Here is an 18,978-nt window from a genome sequence, read left to right as displayed (position 1 = left end):
CGGCGCGACCACTGTAAACGTCGCGCCTGACCCTGTTTGCAATGCGTACGGAACCCACGGTATGCGCGACCAGCTTCGAGTTCGTTGCTTCCGCAAATTATTCACGTAATTCCTTCGGAAAATACAGGCGGTACACTCTTGTGTTTACATTGTTCGGATTATTAATGTCGTAGTCTGTGAAAATATCGATTTTATACATGACTTTTGATCGTGGGAGAAACATCGGCGGCCATGTTGTTTGTTTACATATTTATCAGCACATCGAAAATCGACAAAAAAAGGTCCGACGCACCAAAATTGATGACATAGACGCGGGTTGTCGTGACGTAGAACGACCAGAGAATAAATCCCGTATTTTTTGTTCGGAGAGGACAAACTTGGCTTGTGCATGTGATAAGCTTCTATTATTGACGCGTTTGTTTACTTCTTGCGCCAAGTTAAAGTCCCTCCATGTCCAAAAGCAACAAGGTTATGATAATGAACTGTGAACGCTGTTTCCAGATTATCACCGGATTAACTTTGACATCGTTAACAATGAACACACCAGCAAGATGTAAGTTTCATTTATTCTAGAATGATACCTGTAGTATTCTACATGATTTGCATTTTGTTCATATATCGCCAACAATCCACATACGGGCGGGTCAACAGAAGCATTTCACACTGACAGCAGGCCCGCTTTAAGGTGGCGCTGCACATTGCCAAGTTTTTTTTTCAAAGTAATATTCTCATCTAAGATAACAAGAAAACCCCCTAATACTATATATTTTCACAAAGCAGAGATTCTAATGTTTAGTATGGTAGCTATAGTTTACTCGAAGGATGAAGTGGGTGTATATTTGGGGTAAAAAAACTCAAATTTGGTTTAATGATAATAATTACTACAGAAACTTAACTTGACAGTATTTCTGAAATGTGATATATCAATTGAAAGAAGAGTATATATAGTATATCACTTGAAAGAAGAATATATATAGCATATGTATTATATATATATAGTATATGTATACGTTATTTTGCATTATCTATCATTCTAAAATGGCATGGGGTGAAAAACTAGCACTCGAAAAAAGTGAGTAAAACATGATTAGCAAAATCAAAATGCCTCTTATTCAAAATGTTAGAAATTATTACCAAAAACATAGTCGTGTTGCTATAAAGCATCTAAAGAACATAATGTGAAAATTTCAGAAAATTTGACCCGGCCACAGTGAATCTTCTTTGGAAATCTTGACATTAGGAGAAAAACCAACAAATCGGGTGATTTTCATACATTTGTATAAATTAAAACTTTTTATCACACAACTTACAATTGCTTGACAAGCTAAAAGGTGAACCGTACCAATATTTTAATCTTGGGTTAACAAATTGATTACAATTTGAATGAATATTTGCAAAAAAGTGATTTTTCAGCAAAATACGCAGTGTTGAGTGCAGCGCCCCCTTAAGTCAATGGCAGTAACAGGGGCATATATTATAATTGTATAAACACTATTTAGGTTTCAATTAAGATTAAGGTATACAACTATTTATCATATACCCATGACCTATCCGTGTCTCCTCTGACGCGTCGTGACGTGGAACGTAAAATATCAGTCTGATACGGCACGTTATACGTCATCAATTGTTGTTTATTTCCGATTTTGATGTTATGATGTTCATCTTGCATTCAATCAAAATTTACCGATATAAAGCGAAACATATTACTTAGTACATATGAATTTAACGTTCCTTTATTTCAGATCTAAAGAGAGTTACAGGACAGCTTGTTGTAGAAAATTAAAAGTTGATGTTTACAATCTGTTGTATTTGCGTACTTCGTCGTTCCTGTTCACGTCAGCCATGTTTCAGCAAGAGTTATTAAAGTGAATTCAAACTTACAATATTGTCCGTGTAATAATTATCCACCAGAACACCGGGACGGTGACCAGAATTAGTAAATTGGCTCCATTCCTTTTCTGAACTGCGGTAAATTGCGCTGAAATAATCCTGTTTAGACCGTATACACTCGACACGATGCGATCGACGACTTGATCAGCTGTTGTAAACAAACATGTATCAATGCGCTCAGACCAGCGGCAGAATATAAAAACATAGTCCCTTCGAAAGACTGACAAAAACTAATAAAAATTTCTTTATTTTTAATTACCTTTTACATAAACATACGGTATGGGCATATGATAATCGGTTATCCCACGATATCAGCGCTTGGTTGGGACGTATTGCCACTCGTGAGGGTGCGCGCCGCATCACACTCGTCTTCGACTCGTGTGATGCGGCTCGCACCCTCACTCGTGGCAATACGTCCCAACCAAGCGCTGATATCGTGGGATAAACTCATATTATCAATCACCCATATCTACGTTCGTCCAATGCATTGAGGTAGTGTACATTTACAACATTTGAATAACTTGAATAAACTTACCCTTTTTGTTGAAATTTCAATTATTAATTCGAACCGAAGCGAACAGGCGACCTAACAGTGTGTGAACGCCAGCCAAAATCTCGCCCCACCGCTGCCAGCTCTGTAACGGATTATCTGAAATTAGGCCCAAAATACCAACTTTAAGAATACCAAATGTTTTCTCTTGTAAATGGTAGCGTTATACAAGTTATATTATGGTACAACGGAGGCAAGGCGGCGATGAACCCGGACCGTTACAAAGTACAGGTTTGATATACAGTATTAAATACTGTATGAATAAATGAAAGCGCCCTCTCGGCGTGCTCGAACGACATGGTCACTGAATTTCCATGAAAACCCAAAATAGCACAAATAGTTTAATAACCAACACAATGCTACTTCACCGAAGCTAACGGGCGATGTTCGTGCAAGTCGTAAAACGGATTGAAACCGAATTGAAAGATAAACAACGATTAGAAAAAAAGTTCAGCTCTGTATAGCTTTAAACATGCTGTTCACTGTACGGTGTGACGTCCACAAAAGTCAGGGTATGTCGGAAGATTACAATTTTTCGCACGTAATTTAATCTCCGCCCAGGTACGAATAAACACAAGACTCTTTGTACAGCAGAATCAACAAATTGAAAATCATAATGTATCCACAGTCAGGTTGTATCCTTTTCAGTAACATTCGTCCTTTTCAGTAACATTCGACTATTATATCTTGAATAGAAGGATTACCTTCGAAACAAATTCAATCACCATAGACCAATACATCTCAAAATAATCAAGACTATCACACAATCTCCAGTTTTATCATGTGATTTAGCGGCACAAACTTTTTAAAGAAATTAACACTTTTACTGTTCAATCGACAGATAGGAAATACTTGAAACAAACCTTTGCTTGTTACAAAGACTGTGTTGGTGTCGTAGTATGGCGTGTAATCCATGCCAAAATTAACACCTTACATTTGAGCCAAACTTCATTCGGCTCTTGCCCAATGCGACCCAACTCTGGCCGACTTCATTCGGCTCTCGCCCAATGCGACCCAACTCTGGACGACTTCATTCGGTTCTCGCTCAATGCGACCCAACTCTGGCCGACTTCATTCGGCTCTCGCTCAATGCGACCCAACTCTGGCCGACTTCATTCGGCTCTCGCTCAATGCGACCCAACTCTGGCCGACTTCATTCGGCTCTCGCCAATGCGACCCAACTCTGGCCGACTTCATTCGGCTCTCGCCCAATGCGACCCAACTCTGGCCGACTTCATTCGGCTCTCGCCAAATTCCATCCAATATTGTCGCCAACCTATCCAACTTTCATGAAACTCAATGCGACTCGTGAAATGCATTCGCTTTGCGCCGCGACTAGTTTGAATCATGCTCCCTAGATTACCTTTGAAGTTCAACTCATTTGATGACTCTGCATTCGTCTTGCCTTTTGAGCTGAACGCATTCGTGTCGGGGGAAATTCCGTGTTTTGGGGGGCTTGGTTGGGGCGAACCATTTTTGAAAGGGCCCACAGCATGCAGCATCCGATTCAAATGAAGACACTTTGAGTTGAAACTTACCACGCGTGATTTAGAGTCCATTGCATTTACTTTACTTATGTGAAGCTGATTCTATGTTATGTTATCGACTTTGATTTTACTTCAAATTGACCGTGCCAGAATGTGGTTCTTGGCAGCCAACCCATCATTAAAGTGACCAACTTTGCCATACAACACGAGACGTCACAGCGCGTCATAGCGAAGTCACATGACGTCATTAATATATGTGTTTTCTGCCATTGTCCTGGGGGATCCAAATATTCAACCCAAAGTCTGTTGCGGAAGTCCAGATTTACAGTTCCAACATAGTTCTTGTTATCACGTCGTCTAGCTATACCGTATTCCTCCGATTCTAAAACCCCCTTTTCAGAAAGAAAGGTGACGGAAAAAATGTGGGGAGTTGTATAAACGGATGTCACCGCGAAATCGAACGTCGTACTTAATTTATGCTAATTGTGCAATGTTATGCAAATTTATGGCAATGTTTTTGATTCACGTGAGCGCTGCAGACAACTCATACTTTGTGATATCGACTCATGCACAGTAAGTGAGGCTATCCACAATGCTCTTGATTTGTTCACTCAGACATTTTTTGCTAAAGGCTTTTTCAATTTTATCAGTTTGTTAACAATTTTGACTTACAATTGAAGTTCAGGATTATTTGTTAAAACTGTGTTCCAAAATTAGTAATTATGCTTAATATTCAAGAGTAAATTGAATGAGAAGTCGATGTTTAGAGGTGCTAAAAATTGCACACTTTTCAAGATAAAGTTATCAGTAACTAAGATGCCACATGTTAGACATGCTAATTTCCTTTGTCACGAACATTAAAAAAAATCAATACCCTTTCTTTGCCAACACAGATGCAAATTACCTGTAGTTTCCTTGGAAATATTGTGTATTGCTGTCAAAAATATATGTCGACAAAATTACAAAATTGCTATCTCCTCCGCGGAAAAGGGGTTGATCTTCTCATTGTTCACAATGAGAAATCAGAAAATTATGATTATCAGAACTATGTTGCCAGAATTTTGAAATATGGACCGAGTTGTTCTGTGTACAGAAGAAATTTGCTTCAGTTCAGTGGGGTAGCCTCACTTACTATATGTCATGGGTATGCTGTGTCGTACTGACAGTCGAATCTGTACCGTATAAATTAATGGAGATCGACAAGTTTTGAAATTTAGCGTATTTGCCATACCCTCTTTCGCTAAAAAATACGATAGCAATAAATCTTCGATTTTGTGTATAGATAATCACCACGATGCTTCGTTGCAACAAGTACGCTCCAGCAGTAGCTAGCTCCCCATAGCAATGCATAGCATGGCCGCAAAGGTCAGACAAGGAGTAAAGGGAAAGTCCCTAAAGTTCCGCTGGCTGTGATTGGTCAATTCACGCAATAGGTCAAAGGTGTCAGTGCATGAGGTCAGAGTAAAATTCTGTTCAGCACATGCATACAGTGTGGTGCACCACAGTTGCGAGTGTAGTGATACGTACCGGCCGCCGCGTACGTATCACTACACTCGCAACTGTGGCTCGAACTGATAAAGTGTTGAAGCATCGGCGGGCTGGCCGAGACGAAAGATTGCTACGCCAATATGCTTACAATTTGATGAATTGAATTTTTGGCAATAAAACTTTGAAGTTTTTTTTATTTGTATCGATGAACGAAATGTCTCTTGATGTGGAATTCAGTCATCTATGATCATCTGTTCGGAATGGTACGAACATGCACGTTTTTGAAGTTGGGTATTTTTCCCTCGCAAGACTTTCGAAAGCATGCATAATCTTGAAAATTTGTTACACTATCGCCCACTCATTGCCGGGACTAGTTCAGGAAAAGGACACACTCAAGCAAGACATGCCGTTCAAACAATAAATACATTTATAACATGAGAAAAAAATGTACAAAATTGATAAAACATAAAGAAAGAAATTCAAAGTATTTTCAGTTCCTGCGCAGAAGAAACTTCGGATGTCGCGTTTGTCAATACAATTGCCCTCTTCGAAGTCTATATAGTCATCTTCCCCTGGGGCCCTCGTCATCAAACACGAGTCCCAGGGCTTCATTTGATAAGTCGTCATCGAGTACCGGAATCTCCTCGGAAATCATGTTGTCTTCAGTTCCGTCGAGCGCATTCGCGATACCCGTGGAAAGGAACGATTTTTTCACCACGTGAAATGAGCAAATCGTACTTGATCGACACGTTCAAAAACCCGACTATCGTAATGTTCATGTTATGGTAGCCAAATGGCATCGAAATATTCGATTCGTACTTGATCAAGATGTTCAAAAATCTGCATATTTTGACGTTAGCAAAATGACAGTGACGAAAAGACAACATTGTACTAGATCGAGACGCTCAAAAATCCAACTCTTTTAATGTTCATTTACGTAGCGAAATCCAAGTGGAATTGTATCGCCAGGAACGATAGAACCGTTCCCGATTGACATGTTCCAACACCAAACAATAGTGTGCTTGTTTTGAGGTTTGATACTTCACTTTAGCACTTGTTTGTGACTTTGATTAGCGACGTAGGTGTCGCGGATATCCTTTTCTCATTACATGACAAATTGAGAGACGTGTTCATCATACAAACAAAATGCATTTAACTGTGACAACAACCATGGAGGTAGAGAGAAATTGTTGGAATTGTAAATCTGGACTTCCGCAACAGACTTTCGGGTTAAATTTGTGGATCCCCCAGGACAATGACAGAAAACACCTGAATATATTAATGACGTCATGTGACGTCGCTATGACGCGCTGTGACGTCTCGTGTTGTATGGCAAAGTTGGTCACTTTAATGATGGGTTGGCTACCATGAACCACATTCTGGCACGGTCAATTGGAAGTAAAATCAGAGTCGATAACATAACATAGAATCAGCTTCACATAAGTAAAGTAAATGCAAGTGGACTCTAAATCACGTGTGGTATGTTTCAACTCAAAAGTGTCTTCATTTACATCGGATGCTGTATGCTGTGGGCCCATTTCAAAAATGGTTCGCCCCAACCAAGCCCCCAAAACACGGAATATCCCCCGACACGGATGCGTTCAGCTCAAAAGCAAGACGAATGCAGAGTCATCAAATGAGTTGAGCTCCAAAGGTAATCTAGGGAGCATGATTCAAACGAGTCGCGGCGCAAAGCGAATGCATTTCACGAGTCGCATTGAGTTTCATGAAAGTTGGATAGGTTGGCGACAATATTGGATGGAATTTGGCGAGAGCCGAATGAAGTCGGCCAGAGTTGAGTCGATTAAGCGAGAGCCGAATGAAGTCGGCCAGAGTTGAGTCGCATTGGGCGAGAGCCGAATGAAGTCGGCCAGAGTTGGGTCGCATTAAGCGAGAGCCGAATGAAGTCGGCCAGAGTTGGGTCGCATTGGGCGAGAGCCGAATGAAGTTTGGCTCAAAATGTAAGGTGTTTATTTTGGCATGGATTACGCGCCATAGTCGTAGTGCAAATTAAAGTTTGATTTCTTGACATTCAAAGTTCCCATCCTGAATGATATGGCCAGCACTCAGCGTACTTCAATGAACGATGAAATGCAGTATCTGTCAACAACAGTCCTTTGCAAGATGAGATCTACTACTAATCTTTATTACCGTAGTGTGTGGCAGTAGTATAACAGTTTGACATCACGGAACAAACCTTATTTATGAACATAAGACGACGGCTCACTGTTCAGATGGAAAAGAGCTGGCACAGGTGAGCCGAGTAGTGGCATGACCTTTGACTTTACGGCAATGCCATCACCATTTAGTGAAGGCGGCGGAAGAGGTTCGATCGATTGTTAAACATTCACTTCATAAAGAATGAACATAACATTCCTAGTATTTACAGCTGCCTACTACTTTTAGTATAGATATACAAATATTGCATGTGAATTGGAACATATCAGCTTGGAAATCCCTTGCCCTCTACGGTCACTTGTTAGGATTCTTTAAAACTGCTTTGCATCCACTTAACCCCATAAATTTTACATTTTAAGCTTCCCCCAATGTTTAAAAGCGATGATGTCGCCCCTCCTGTTCCATAATGGACGAAAGCAAATTACAAAACTGTAGTGAGAACCAAGCAAAGGGCGAGGTCACTGTATGGCCTACTAATGTCCGGAGTGTAGCATACAGCAGGGCCATGAGGCGAAATGGAAATGAATCGTCTAAAATATGATATTATTTTTCATAATTATTAAAAATGATAATCATAATTATGAAATATTGTAAACGAGTTAGTATTTCATCTCGGTTGAGTTTCCTGTCTGAGGAGCGGCACTCGATAAAACCCCTGTATATGTATGAGTTATGTATGACATGGGCGGCCAGCCGCGGCGTCCAATACTATAGGGGTATATTATTTGCATAATTATTAGAAATAATAATCATAATTATGAAACATTGATATCACATAACCGAGTTAGTATTTCATCTTGGTTGAGATTCCTTGTAATCCTTTATCTTCTTTGTACCGTATCGTGTATTGCGTGTCTGGGGTCCAGGAGCGGGTATTCATTTGTCGAATACTTTGCGTGCTAAATTATCGCAATCTCTATTTTTCGGGAAAAGTGAAGTATTCTGCGCCACATCTTAGTACGTTGGGGACGTGAAAGCATTTCACAGAGCGCTCCGAGAGCGAATCTGAGTATCATCCCCAAATTGCAATTATTCTTTCTAAGATTGACCTAAAAGAAAATTTTATCCCTGAATCTAGCATCTGAATTTTTTCAATTTACTTGTTGAACTCGCTGCATACTGATAACACAGATCGAAGTTGAACATCAACGCAACCATTTGTTTTTTCATTGTCATAAATGTTTATACTTTCGATGCAATTTTGATTCATCATCTGCTGTCACGATCTTGGTAAACAGATCGCCCAACGTTTTATCAGGACAAACAATGAACAGCTTCTTTTGAACTAACTGTTGGCCATCACATCGAACGTTGGCGATCAAATTTATAGTCATGGTGTACTAACCTTGACAAAACGGAGAAATTTAAGCCAAAAATTGACTCTGTTTCATGATTAGCAAAATTCAGACGTCGCAACAACGTGTTGACAGAGCTCAGTGCAGACACGTCGGAAGTCTCATTAAGAATCCCACATGCCTTCGAAAACCTGACGAAGTGTAGGGCGCCGCTAGCGGTGGTATTAACGTATTTGCAATGCAGATTGCTGAAATAAAAACAAATTCCAAACCAGGCAAAGTAGAAGCGGCGATTACAATAAACAATTTATTTTTTCTTTCTGGCCTTATCGCTAAAATGTGGTTTGTGACACAGAAAAATCACGTTTGAAACGTTTTCTTCGCTACTGGTCTTTGGTCTCCGTATTTTGAAATAATCAACATTTCTTGAATAACATTTTCAAAAGTAGGCTTTTTGGAATTTTTGTTGGTCCGACAGTCGATTTCGTAATCTCAAAGACAGAATGATTATGATCGGATGGGTCGACATCTCCATCTGTCATCTACATTGAATGTACATATCGGAATAGAAGCCTTTTTTCTATCTAAAAGTAGACAAGAAGAGTTTATCAATTCATCCTAACATGACATTCCTTACGCTTTTTTCTTCCAGAATTATTTTAATTCCATACTTTTGTTGAAATTGGTGACTTCAAGGGCACTAGTGATTACTACTGAAAAAGACTGTGACACACTTCATACGGCAGTGGCGCTGTTCTCTGTTAGAGAGCCCTCCTGCTCGGAGCATGGCACCCCGACATGGCGACCCCTATATTGATTTTAAAGGTGGCATTACAGAACTCACTTTGTTTCACGCTAGTCATACTTTCGGTTCGGTCGGGTCGTGAGACATACCAGACATTTTAATCCGGAACGATCATTTATTTGTTGCACTGATCCGTACAGAGACTTGTTTTATCACTCTTTACTTGTCCTGCATTTAGGGCAAGGTCTTTTTAAGTCGTTAATTTTATCTCATTGAAACTCGGGTATATGAGCGTTTCCCCTAGCAGCCACGATTCTTCACCCAGGACAAACAAAACGGTCCACTGTCGAAATACTGTCTACTAATAGGCCCTATGTTTGTTCAGACTCGTCGTCCAAATTATGACTTGCGTGACACTCTATGAAAGGGGAAATAATAATTTCCATACAACACGCAATGCTGTTTCTCCTGCATGCAACGGTCAACCTTTGAGATTACAATACTAATACTATACACTACTACAACAGTAAACGTATCAAATCTCAAATATACCGACATTACTAGGGAAGAAGCCAAACGCGTCAAAGTCAGAACAAACTGCAGTTACGAAATTTGAAAGAGTCAAATTTAGTCCTATTTTTGGTATTTCATTATTGCGATCTACAATCTATTGCCTCCAACCACAGCAAAAACTGGCATAAGAATTTAATCTCCAAGAAAACAAATACGTACTCTTACGTTCTGTTCGTCGTCTTTAGAAATAACAAAATTAAAGGTAAGCTGGCTACAAAAGAGAGGTGACACATTGTGCAACACTTCAGCACTCAATCTTTAATACCCGTTTTGCAGACAAAGACAAAGTTTTCGCTCTAATCACCTGTTTCAATGCAAAAAAATAGTCTCTGTTCCGTCCATAATTTGGAAAAGTTCGCGTATGCTATTCTGAGGTAAGTTAATGTAAGATTGTATTAGAACGTCAGGATTTTTAGATAGGTGCTTCTGTAAATTCCGGCGCTGGTGGTCTTTACACTCCATGGTCTTCACCTATGTATTTCGTGTTTCTGTTATTTGTCTGTGTTCAGAAAAGGTGAACAGGTTACACAATGAGTTGGCGTATCGCGTGTCCCGCCAACTACCTGACTCGTTGCGTGTTAAACTAGTTAGCCCGCGTTAATTTTCACCCTGAACTAAATTACATATTATTTCCTCCAAAGGTAAATATGACGTCAGTCAAAAGTCAGTGTGAACGTTAACCCTTGAAAAGGAATTCCACTCACTCTAAGTTGACTAAAGTATATCAAAATCTCTGTTTTATCGAAAGTGGTTACGAGAAATCAATAATTTAAGTATCGACAAACTATCTGAAGGACATATGAGCGATCGAAGTTCGTACTACAGGAATTATTTTTGGATGTGTACAGTCAAAGATGTATCTCACATTCTTAAGGAGCGGAAGAATGATCGATGACGGTGTGCAATGGCGACGTCGTTGTCATTTTCAGCTCTTTGAGAGCAAGTGGAAAACAGCTTTAAAATTCAAAACTTTTAGATGTTACATTTTAAAACGTTTACATTAACAGTGTATTCAGGCTTCTACCCATTTACAAAATTTTCAAGGATTATGTCTGTTAAAATAAAATACATTTATGAAAATAAATCGCCGAAACTGAGTACCATTTCTCTTTTACTGAGACAAATTCGCATTCTCCTTGTATTATCTAAGGTTGAATTCGTCTCTGTTATTACTATTAAAATTGTGTTTGCAAATTAGAATGGTAGTATGACTCAGAACATGACACATTATTAACTTTTAGAAATGTTCATGGTTGCTACATTAAAAAGCGGGCAAAATCAGCCACGCCCTCTTTTGACTGATTTACAACTTGTCGTTGTGCAAACGTACAGGGGCTCTCACGTCATCAGACCAACATTTTCCCTTCTGCTGCAGAAAAGATCCTTGATAAAACTGACGTCTTATACTGCTTTCGAGAGTAATGTGAGTATATTTTACCTGTAGTTGATATTTCACATTAATAAAAGGTGACCGGCTGAGAGACAGATCATATATGTAATTTGACACTGAGATTTCCGTCTATGTTTTTTCTGTCTGTTGTTTTTTATACTACTGTTGTTGTACATTCCCTACTTCTCACTGTCAATGTCATTTAAAACCTAGATGGCGATTAGTGAATAACACCTACAACAATGTCATATCAATGTACAGGGTACATGGTTTTCATGACGGATCGCATGAGCAATGTGTCACTTTAGATTCAGCACAAGATGTCACTGATGTTTTACTGTACATTTTTCTGTAAGAAATATTTAAGCTTGAATATTCATTTTCTTTATTCCAATATCAATACTGATATTTTCTCTCGACTAAGATTTTTGGCGGTTTTTTTGTTCTTGATGCGCCATTGAACTTATACCAATCACATCGCTTTTGGCAATAACCATGTCCACAACGTTCTTGTATTCCACATCAAATCTAGCATTTCCACCTTTGGGTCGATGAATTGGAAAGCTAGCTATCACAAGATTCAACATATTGAAACATCACTTTCATGCTACTCTAAGTCTCCGGTCATGTTTTGTACGTTAATCGTTAAGGTGTCTTTCAGTTTCGGTAATTCAATCGAAATGTTTTCTCGTATTATTACAGGACGAGGCTTGAAAAAGCATGGCCACTTGTGCTGGCCATGTTGTGTGTCTGTTTGTTGATGGCCGCAACTGAAGCAGATAGCATCGTCAAGATGCCATCTGTTCTGAAGGAGTGGTCGGAAGTCGACTCGGAGAAAGAAAACAGTGCATATGTTGATTCAGGGGATTTCTACGAGAATAATTTCGAGGATACAGAGACCGGGGAAACAGATGAGAACAACGATGTTGAATACGAAGTCGATGAGGAAGGAGAAAGACAAGATGTCGCCGACGACGGCATTATACTGGACGAGCAAAACTTCGATTACTATGGTAGGGAAGGAAACATCGTCGATGACCGTCAAAGTTCCATCGACAATGACGAAGGTCCTCTAGAAGGCGATCTTGTTGATGAAGAGATGGAAGAATGGGACATTGAGAACGAGGATTATACTTCCGTGCAACGCGGTAAATATTATATATATTAAATGTTATTTGTATAGCAACAGCGTTTGATACACTTTGTAAAATAGCAATTATTCCCTTTTACAGGCCTGATATTATTACTTAGCAAAGTAGAGATGTATGAAAAGATTCAGAGGTGTTTCGCCAATATATCGATGAAATCGTGGCGAACAGCTCTCTCTTTCAGCAAGATTCTGTGGACCTAAGCTTTTGATTTTCAAGGTACACACTCCCCTGACCAAACTCCTACACTGAACTCATTCTACGAGTATGCTGAAGTTATTACAAAGTATCTATACATAGAAGTAACACCACCCACCATTTGTACATGACACGGACCAAATTCAACATCAGATTTGATTGGACACATGCAAATCCTCACGTCCATTATTGATGCCGATATTGTACAGTTAATGGACTGAAAACAATTCACATGAAAACTTTAAAAGTTGCTTGCCTCCAGTAATATATCTGCAGGTTAAAATAAGGAATGGAAGACGATTAGTGAAATATCGACAAACGTTGAAGAACAACTCAATCTAAACCATCACAGTGGTGTCGACTGCCTTTACTCGATATATACACGGCATATGGTAGCCATAAAGTTGTATTGTGTGGCATTGTTTATTGACCAGTTGTAGGTATGGCAGAATTTACTTTAAATTTCCTTTATTCACACAGTTCGTCGTAGATGGACCTGTTATCGAGGGTTGGGTTGTTACCGAGTGTTTCGCTGTCATCGCAACTGGTACTCAGCAAGGAGAATTTGTCGGAGACACGGTGGTGACCTGACCAGCATCCACAGCTACCGCCAGAATAGGCTTATCAAAAGTACGTCAACATGTTACATCTGTAGATAGTTAAATTGTCACAAGCAGAAATCACAACCTGGGCCTCGATTGACACGGTTAAAACAGTCATCACGCGGACATAAGTTTTCCGGCCATTACAATTTTCTATTGGCGTCTAGAACGTCCAAAAAGTAGATTTCTCGCCAGCTGAAGGAAGAGATGTTAGCGCTTTTATTAATAAAACTCCTTATTTCTGTTCCAGAATTTGCACGGCACTATGGTAGCTTGTGGATTGGTTTGAACGACAGGCGACGGGAGCGGCACTTCAGATGGTCTGATGGAACTAGGGTAAGAGAAGTTTAGAAAACCTGTAATGCACCTTTTTCCTGTCGCCGTGTCTCAGTCAAACGACAAGAGTGTAAAAATATGAACATTTCCAGTTTTCATCAATATATATCTGGACATAATCTACATGTAGCTTATAATTTACTAAAAATCACTGTCTTGGAAAAAGCTCAACAAAACACTTTTCTCACTTCCCGGGACGGAAGGGTGTTCAAAGTTAGTAACCAGTTATTCGTATCCATCTTCTATATTTTTGGTAGCAAGTCACAGTAAGCTTGTATGATCCTCAAAGAAAATAATAATATATGACGTTGCTTATAAATTAATATATTTTTCAGAAGGTTACTCTATTTACGTTATTTAACTACCGATGTACAGTAAAAAGAGACAGTGACAAATAGTGTAGGCTGTGCTGACACGCAGAATTGGATTAAAGGTGATTCTCAAACAAACTGACAGACCGATCGACGGGCAAAGAAGTGGTTTAGTGGCAACTTATTGTATGCCATCTCATTTATCTCATTCAACAGGTCAACTTCCGCCGATGGGGTCGCGTCGAGCCAAACAACAAACACAATGAGGACTGTGTTGAAATGCATAGCAACGGACGCTGGAACGATCTGAAGTGCCGCAGACGACGACGCTTTGTCTGCAAGAAGAAGCCACGCCGGCGTCATCACCATCGTCATCACCATCGTCATCACGGCAAAAAACCCAAGCCACATCACAAGTCACCAAAGAAACCTGCACATCCCAAATCAAAACCCAAAACTAATCATCATGGTCCTCAACATCCTCCTCCTAACAACGCTGGACCTAAGAAAGCCGGTCCTAACAAAGCTGCTCCTAAACAACCTGGTCCTAAAAAAGCTGGTCCGAGCAAAGCTGCGCCTAACAAAGCTGCTCCTAAACAATCTACCCCTAAGAAAGTTGGTTAAAATAAAATATACGGGAAGTCTCTCTCTCTCTCTCTCTCTCTCTCTCTCTCTCTCTCTCTCTCTCTCTCTCTCTCTCTCTCTCTCATACTAAATGTAGTTTAACAAAGACTCTTCTTTTAACTGATTTGTGTTCAGTTTACACGCCTTCCCTGCAAGTGTAACATCTTTGTAACATCTTCAAGAATCTAATATTTTCTTCAGCTAACTTTGCTGCCTGACTTGAAACGCTGTTGTAGGATTAGAACCCAGCTGAACACCACGCAGAATTGCAACAGATGACCTAACATGTAGATTAATCAAGCATGAAATGTTGAAACATTAGTTAGAAATATTTTCCAACAATTCATTTCCTTCTGCGTGATAGTGTAACGAGATGTTTTATCACTTATGATACACTGCTGCTGATGCAATACGCGACATATACTCGTTCTCTTTTTTCTATGATCCTAATAAAGCTGTGGAAATAGAGAATAAAAGAGTCTCGTGTCTCATGTCATATTTTGTTGTCGTGACCAATTAACAAATATTACTGCGACTGTAAACGTGGGGAAATAGTCACCATCCTGAAACTATGACTTACAACTTGGTATATCACAGCCTGAGTGGTTCATATGGATTGTTGATACAGAAAAGACAGATTTCAATTGAAAACACACCCAGTCGTTACGGTACCGTTATCGAATGCAATGCAAATATATTTTCATTGCCAATTTTGGAAAGGCAAAAAAGAGTAAACTTGTGTTTACAGCCATCTTTAATTTTCCGATTCGTCTTAAAATTTCTTTGGCAATGGTTACATTTGTTAAATACTTTTTTACTCTCATTGACCGCACAAACTATAATTCAATTTCGTCGTTTGATAGGTTGTATTTCCTCGTCGACGCCTTATACTTGCCACTTTCTTCGTTTGCAGAATTGTCTTTCTTAGAACAACTCTGAGAGCTTAACAATCATAATGGCTTATTTAAAATTTGTGTACGAAAATCTGAAGAGATACACATATTAATGCAACTCAAGTTCATTGTACGCGATTTATAAGCGGATATGGTTGGATGTCTGATGCTGCCTAAATGGTCGATTTTAGGGAATTATTTTTCCTTAGTGCTACCCGTTTATCCACTTATCCCTTCGAGGAGTGTCACTTTTGCAATAGAACGAAAAGCCGTATCGGTTATATCCTTTGGTTATTGTCCAAGTCTTCCACCGCCATTATAGGTCACATCCGCCTAAAATGAACACATTCTTCTCGGTACCGTTTATCATACATGAGGTTTGCATATATTTTATTCTTGGTAGAGCGTTATTATTTGTACAAAACCTTTTTACTATTTTAACTTTTTAACTATTTTTAACGTATTGATTGTGATCCTTGCTGGACAGCTGAAAAATTTCTATGATTCATTCTTTTTTCTATGATTTACTGTTTTAAGATTTAGGTCATTATTGATCACACAAAACAGTGATCATCGAGTGCAGGCAATCAGGGATTTTAGGGCAATATGGCGATAATTTGCTATTGCAGCAGACTGAGTTGTACTATAGGCTTATAGTAATACGGTCCAACAACCCTCCCCTGCGTGTGTAAATGTAACGACGACAACAGACTGACAGGGTGCATACCCCAGTGTTTGCGTCATAAAGCCTTTCTATTTTTAGCGTGTCAAGAGTGCACGCAGGGTTTTAATGATGCATGTGTACGGTAATTAAATACTTTTGTCAGTATTTGCCAAACAGCTTGTCACGGAGGTTGTCGGAGTTCATTGTACGGCACACTTTGCAATCATGGCTGTTTGCTACCTCTTCTGTGTTTATACAACGTATCCGAAATCTTCAGTTTTTCAACAAAAGACATAAAGTTTCATTACCTTTTGATTGAAAAGATTGTAAAACGTTTTTGGTAATATTTAGAAATGAAGCTATTTTTCTATTGATTGATGACGGGTCAATTACCGATGCGTGCTCATTTTAATTGACACACCCAGGCCAAGTGCCCGACAATCTACTAATATTACTGAATACGTTCCTCTGAAAATTCTGTCATATTGTCTCATCAGGCCGGCACACTCGTACTCCCCGTCTTTGTATGAAACGATTGGAACACTGTATTCACTGTATGTATATAGATGTTATGTACGAGTATGAAAATTTACAAATTTGTTTTGTTTGAAGGTCGAATAGAATAGAGTAGGAATATACGAGAAGGAAAATAAAAGTTAACAATGCCAATGGAAACATATAAGGGGTAATTTCCCTAAATGCGAGGCGATTATACTACACGCAACGTGCAGTCAACAGTGAATTTGTGGCAGACTCGATTAACTATGACGGCCAGCTTGCAATTGTGGTTTAAGTCATAAATTATATTGTTTCAAAATTCTGAACAACATTAACCAGATTTTTATACATATTTGGGTAACCAAATACTTGCCGACCAATTTGCGTGTTCTTTTCACCGAGGCAATGTCGAAGACCCTGTGGTGGAACCATATAAAGATGTGCTTTCCCCACATAGATTGCAAGCTGGATATTTTGTTAGAGATGATGCAATTCCATTAAAGAGAGTAAATAAAATATCGTTCAAAGGATGTTTCACAAAAGCTGCAATAAATTATATGGTATTGTCACTTTGCGTGTGCGTTTTTGAGATTTATTTGTTCAGATTATCTATTCGCACGCTGAGAATTCTCGTTCCAGCATTTGGAAGTTCCAGGCTAACAGTTTGGAAAGGTTGGACAGACCATTGGTTTTGTCTTTGTCTCGAATGTTTAGTTTGAGAACTTTTTATATTTGCTATTATGTTTTGCAAACATATTACATATCATGACGGCTTTAACGGACATGGGAAAAGACTGAAACATTCAGACAGAAAGACGAATAAATATATACAGAGTTGTCCTTTACTTTAAGTATTTTGTTAACCTTGGGTTAGTTGCTGAATCACCGTTTTCTCAGTTTTGAGACGTCAGTGTGTTTTGAACGGATATCGAAGTATCGGCAAGGCTTGCCACTTAGTTGCTTTGACAACAAATTCATAGAAACCGAGTAAGACAACACATCCCTGTTAGGGTGACCTTTTTTTTGTTTCTCATCTCCAGAGGAATACTCAAGCAGGGTAGGCGGGCGAAATAAGAAAAAAACAAGACCAAAAAAAATCTATTTGTTTCAGTTCAATGTTTTGTCCATTCAATCTGTACAATTTTTTAAGTACAAAAAATGTGTATTTGTTTTAGTTCAATATTCTGTCCGTTCAGGCAGTGCAATTTGTTATCTTTAAGTTCAGTGTTCTCTAATTTTAGTCTCTACAATTTTTTACGTTCATTCATCTAGGATTCTAGGATTCTACAGGAATTTTAAGGGGGATTTAAAATTGGCGGGCTTTAACTGAAACATTTACACATAAGTTTTAATGTTGCAATGATGTCACGTGTGATACACATTCTACAAGCCATAAATAACTTGCTTACACAATCCAAGCTGCTTGCTGCAAACACCATCATAAGATTTTTTCAAAAGTCAACAAATTTGAGTATCACTGTTGTGAATTTAAAGGGCTGCCAAGAGTGGTGCATGGCTCATTAATATTCATAAGCATTAATATTCCTGAAACAATTGTAGCATATTTTGTATGCTACAGTATTCTGTTTGTTTGTTTTTACATATTCTGTATGTTTGCTTTCTTAAGGTTTGAAGTACATTCAAGCATAATAACAACAGCTAACCATTTTCACTGTACCTGCAAGGGATTTTTTTTCATTTTTAACAGAACTGTGTGCACTTACACAAAGCAAGAAAAAATCTTTAGTAGTTATAAAGGAATGTTTAGTAGTTCTGAAAAAAATAATTTTCTTGTTTGTCATGTTTTTACTGTGCTTATATCATCCCTAACCACTGTAAACGACATTGCATATGCATCCCTATACAAACCAGTTAGCTGTTTTTTTTCTAGTGACTTAGCTGGTCTTGTAGTCTTGTGCGCAGACTCAGTAGAGTTAAAACGAACAACTTAGGAGGTTGGATTAGGAGGTTGGTCTCAGCTGTTTTGAATGCGGAGTTTCTCGATGTCAGATTTTGTCAGTCATTTGAGAACGCGGAAAATTAAAAACAGAAAGGCTGGTTGTTCCCGACAGTTAACTTTAGGGTTTATTTGCCTGAAAACCAAGTCA

At 38.9% G+C, this 18,978-nt stretch overlaps 1 protein-coding gene across 1 annotated transcript; it reads left to right on the top strand.

Moving 5' to 3' along the window:
• Positions 1-11,528: 11,528 nt before the first annotated feature.
• LOC139130513 (neurocan core protein-like) lies at positions 11,529-17,438 on the top strand. The gene is made up of 5 exons (XM_070696285.1): positions 11,529-11,629; positions 12,299-12,744; positions 13,423-13,572; positions 13,795-13,880; positions 14,408-17,438. Coding segments are annotated over exons 1-5 (1,092 nt in total). The 5' UTR covers positions 11,529-11,627; the 3' UTR covers positions 14,816-17,438.
• The last annotated feature ends 1,540 nt before the right edge of the window (positions 17,439-18,978 follow it).

This window comes from Ptychodera flava, chromosome 4, assembly GCF_041260155.1.
Source record: "Ptychodera flava strain L36383 chromosome 4, AS_Pfla_20210202, whole genome shotgun sequence".
NCBI classification, from domain to species: Eukaryota; Metazoa; Hemichordata; class Enteropneusta; family Ptychoderidae; genus Ptychodera; species Ptychodera flava.
The sequence above is the reverse complement of the archived record's forward strand: the minus strand, read 5'-3'. Positions and strand labels throughout refer to the sequence as shown.